Consider the following 4290-nt stretch of genomic DNA (forward strand, 5'->3'; position numbering starts at 1 on the left):
TGAGGGCTTCAGCAGTCTGCAGGTTTTAGATTAGAAATGAGCCTCTGGTGAGAAACATATTATATAACAAAGGGTCTGGTTGCTTTTGTGAAAATGATGCACACTCGTCTACAGTGTTCAACGATGGCAGCTGTGCATCTATTTAAGCATCTCTGTTTATTTGTGCATGTTTGCAAGGGACCCGTTTTCATAAGGGCAACTGCATTTGCTCAAGCAGACAAAAGAAAGAGGAAAAAATGCCACATGAATCAACTAGTGGTGCAAGAAAGAGCAAAAACAGCTTGAGAAAGAGAGAGATGAGTCATAATTAAAGACGTGTGCGTGGCTGTTGTCTGGATTCACATCATCGAACCGAAGCATCTATTCTGTCTTTTGTGTCGGGGCTAAAACGACAGCGTTTACTACTCCTGTTGCCACTAAGCACCGATGGTCTCCGTGAGCCTGAGGACGATTTAAAGCAGGTTTTCTTATTTAGGATTCATTTATCTTTCTGCAAGCGGTGCTCCTCGGTCATGCGCTGAATTTTATAGAAACAGCAACCTTTGCATCGATCAAAATGCACTTCATTTGTTCAAAGCATCCTTCTGCTGTCAAAAGTGTGCAACGTGGAAGGCTACAACGGCACTAGAGGGGCAAATGAGATTTCAAATGTTGACTGAAGAAAAGAAAAGAAAAGCATTGACCCTCTCACATTGGACAAATTGACATTTGCTGGTTGGTTTGAAATAAAGAATGAAAAACCAACAAGTTTTGTATAATTTTATGACAAATCCTCTTACAGCCAGTGAGAAAAGCGGGAAAGCCTTTATCTTGTACGCAGTTTTTGAACAAAGAATCACAAATGAAACAGACCTCTTTCAAAGAGACAGCTTTAACTGGTATTTTCACCCTCTTTGCTTTGATTCTCTCATCGGCTTCTCGCCTCCACCTTGACAAGTTAAAGCCGTCGACTACTAAGAACAGTTGAGCAACAGAAACGCACACCACAGCACACAAACCCTTTTAGGTTTGAGATTAGAATGCAACACAAACTATTCAAAAATAGATCTTCTAATCTTGCAATATTTGCCTTTTTTCATTTACACACGTACAAAAAATATACAGAGAATTAAATTCGTTGAGAAATGCTTTCACGAGGGGATCTATTTGTGCTGCATTTTGCACCGTGATGGATTTGGACACCGCACCGCTCTGTGCTGGCTGTCTGCAGTGTCCTGTGTGCATCAGGGATCATGATCTCCGGTGTGTTCTCACACCCTAAAAGGCGTGGGTCACTGCTCCCCGCCAGAGTCCTGAGGGTCATATGTACTCAAATTGACATTTGTAGAGTTCACCCTGTCTCTCTGTCATGTGTGCTCGCACGTCGTTACTTCAGGGAGAGGCGTCTGATCCTGCATCACCACTTGAGGAGGGGTGGGGGCAGGGCGAGTGTGAGCGACCGAGTTTTTCTGCAGCTCCGCTCCAAAAGCAGGAGGAGCGTTCTGCAACTGTCTTCTGTACTGCACGAAGCTGCAGGTCTTCAGGACGATGGCGAGTATGTTCTTTCCTATCAGAATCCCGGACACCCGGGCGTCCCTGTACAGAAGCATGTTGCCCCCGCGGATGAAGAGGGTGATGATGTTGATGGTCACCAGGCTGAGGATGGGATACAACAGCATCTTGTGGGGAACGATGTTAATGCCCTGCATGCTGATTTCACTCAGAGACACACAGGGCAGCACCAGCAGCAGGATGTAGCAGTAGAAAAACATCAGGCCTTCTGCCCACAGAGGGAGCCCTTTCTTCTGAGGCTCCCACAGGTTGGCTTGGATGTCCAGTACATCCAGCAGGTCCACCACCACCCAAAAGAGGCGATTGCGAATCTCCTCACGCTTTTTGAAGGCGCGGACGTACTCCATGTGGTCGATGGCCACAAGCACGATGAACAGCACCGGGATGCAAATGGATAAAAGCAGCGTCAACGCTTTCCTCGCAAGAGCGTCCAAACTTTTCCTGTCCGCCTTGTAGTTCTGGTACACAAAGTAAACTTTGATCTCCAGCACAAAGATGTAGAGGAACCAAAGGATCATGGCGTAACCCCGTTTAGCTGTCCTCACCTCGGCGCCCACCCAGACGGCCACGTACCGCAGCACGATCAGGAAGCAGATGTCCCCCACCATCACCATGATGCAGATGCCGATCTTACGGGGGCCGTGGTTCTGCTCCACCAGGTAGGCATCAATCAGTGCCATGCTGCTCATGATCAGGATGGTGGAGAGGCACACATGGGGCTTGTTCGTGGGGGGTGGGGGCACCATCCTTGCCTGGAAGGGGGGAGGAGAACCGCTGTTGAACCGGGAGTGCAGAGGTTCCTCAGTTTATCCAGTGAGGAGGCAGATCAGATGCTAGACAGCGGCGTTCCCCTCCATTGGCTCCATTTTGGCAAGAATCCAGGAGGCATTAATTGGATTCACACAGATCACTTCAATCAATCTCGTTTTGTGCTCAAGCCACCTGGCGGGTAGATGGCACCCCTCATTTAGTAAACTACACTCATTGGTAAATGATCTGAAAACGTGCAGATTACTTGTCAAAATAATTAATAAACATCAGCGTCTGCCTTCCTTTTACACCTTAACCGTGATCCGATGAACATAACCGTTCAATCAGTGAGTTACAATTTGTGTCTGAATAGATAAAAGCAGCAGCTTTGTGCTTTCATTGGAGGCATACTTGTTTTTATTTCAGTTTACGCCTCAAAGGTAAAAATACAGCCGGATGCCGTTTCTTAGACTTTATTCTAACAGCAGGAAGCAAACGATCATCCATGAGCCTGAACTGAAGGACCACAAAACCCATATGTAATCCAGAAAAAGAGAGGAGGAAATGCTCGAGAGGATCTCCTCTGTCAGACGTAAATCCATCAGTCATTTGCAGGTTTCTTTCCTTTTTCCCCCCTTAATTCACGCAGAAGAGCAATCCCAGAATACTTCCGTCACAATCCACTTAAAAGTCAGACTGAATCAGGAGGAGGCATCATAACGGACATCTAGACAGCTCTCGGGTTCTGCAGCTCAGAATCGAGGTTAATGCGCTTTGTGCTCAGAGGGTTTGAAGTCCCAAAAAGAGAAGAAGTGGTGAAGTTGGGAGGAGACGACTGAAAGAGAAATCCCGCCTCAGAAGTTGTCCACTATCCGTCGGCAAAAAGATGAAACGGTTTCCATTTTCTTCCGGCGTCTGTCAGGAGAAAAGGAAGAGTTGTCTGTGCGTCCTTCACCCAGATGTTTAATGTGTGTGTGTGTTTCAGCCGTCTCCACACCTCAAGGTAAAATGCTGCCCCGTTTGCAGGATCCTGTCTGCTTCGCCTTTTTCTGTCCGCTGCTTTAAGCTTTTGCCAGAAACGCCAGGATCAACAGTGCAAGTGGGTCCCCTCCCCTTCCTCTCCGGTTGGCTCCCTGTGCCAGCTCCGCCAGCGACCGTGACGCTACGACGCAGCTGCCTCTTCCCGTCTGCCTCGGTGCGCTTCTCTGCCTACCGTATGAGTACAGAGGTGCTCCTCTGCTGTGTGCACACGCTCTCTCCAGAGATTTTTTTTGCCCTCGTTCTTGCGGCTACCTTCCTCTTCCTTCTTCCTCCTCTGCTTAAGTAAAAGGCACTTGCTGTGTGGAGGTGATGCTCAGTTCGGAGCACAGCTGCAGAGACAGAGAGAGAGAGAGAGAGGGAGAGAGAGAGAGAGACTTTTTCCAGGGGGTGGAGAATGAGGGGGAGCATTTTGCTGCTTAGCTGAATGCACAACTTATCTTCCTCACCCCGTTTGGCTTCTTTTCTTTGCTTACTTTAATTTTTCACACATGGCTTAGAGACCATTTTCTCAGGGCGGTCTCCTTTTCGGCTCCCAGATAAAGAGAAGTTCTCTCAAGTTGGAGGTGCCGAGATGAAGGGTGAGGAGCTTTCTCCAAGATGGGATGCCAGAAAGCTCCGTCTGCAGAGTGGGGAGGGGTGGGGTGGGGGGTGGGGGGTGGCAGTGGCTCCTCCTGACAGAGAGCCTTTCTATTGATCCTCCAACAGAGCAGTGAATCAGGACACTGGGACGGGGCCAGAGACCACGGATGAGGGGCAAAGATAAATGAGGAGGTGCACATGTGGAAGATCGGTTAGCGAAAGGAGGAGAAGGTGTTTCATATCAACAATAATGACCTGGTAGATAAAACTTAAGCAAGCAAATAAAAAAAATTCAAAGCAACAAAAAAGCACTTGGTGTGTTTACTTTCCAGCGTGGTGCGCTAACGCTGCTGCTCGTATTCATCCAGC

The 4290-nt window shown here is 48.1% G+C and overlaps 1 protein-coding gene across 1 annotated transcript; it reads right to left on the reverse strand.

Moving 5' to 3' along the window:
- Positions 1 to 745: 745 nt before the first annotated feature.
- On the reverse strand, positions 746 to 3739 carry LOC107375415 (transmembrane protein 121). Its single transcript, XM_054750829.2, has 2 exons — positions 3299 to 3739; positions 746 to 3216 (listed from the first exon to the last, which is right to left on the reverse strand). Exon 2 carries the CDS (start codon positions 2295 to 2297, stop codon positions 1347 to 1349), a length of 951 nt encoding a protein of 316 aa, XP_054606804.2. The 5' UTR covers positions 2298 to 3216; positions 3299 to 3739; the 3' UTR covers positions 746 to 1346.
- Positions 3740 to 4290: the final 551 nt, after the last annotated feature.

The sequence above is a fragment of the Nothobranchius furzeri genome, chromosome 12 (assembly GCF_043380555.1).
Source record: "Nothobranchius furzeri strain GRZ-AD chromosome 12, NfurGRZ-RIMD1, whole genome shotgun sequence".
Lineage (NCBI taxonomy): Eukaryota > Metazoa > Chordata > Actinopteri > Cyprinodontiformes > Nothobranchiidae > Nothobranchius > Nothobranchius furzeri.

Coding starts and splice junctions, on each gene's coding strand:
- LOC107375415 (XM_054750829.2), bottom strand. CDS start 2,297: ATGGTGCCCCCACCCCCCACGAACAAGCCCCATGTGTGCCTCTCCACC.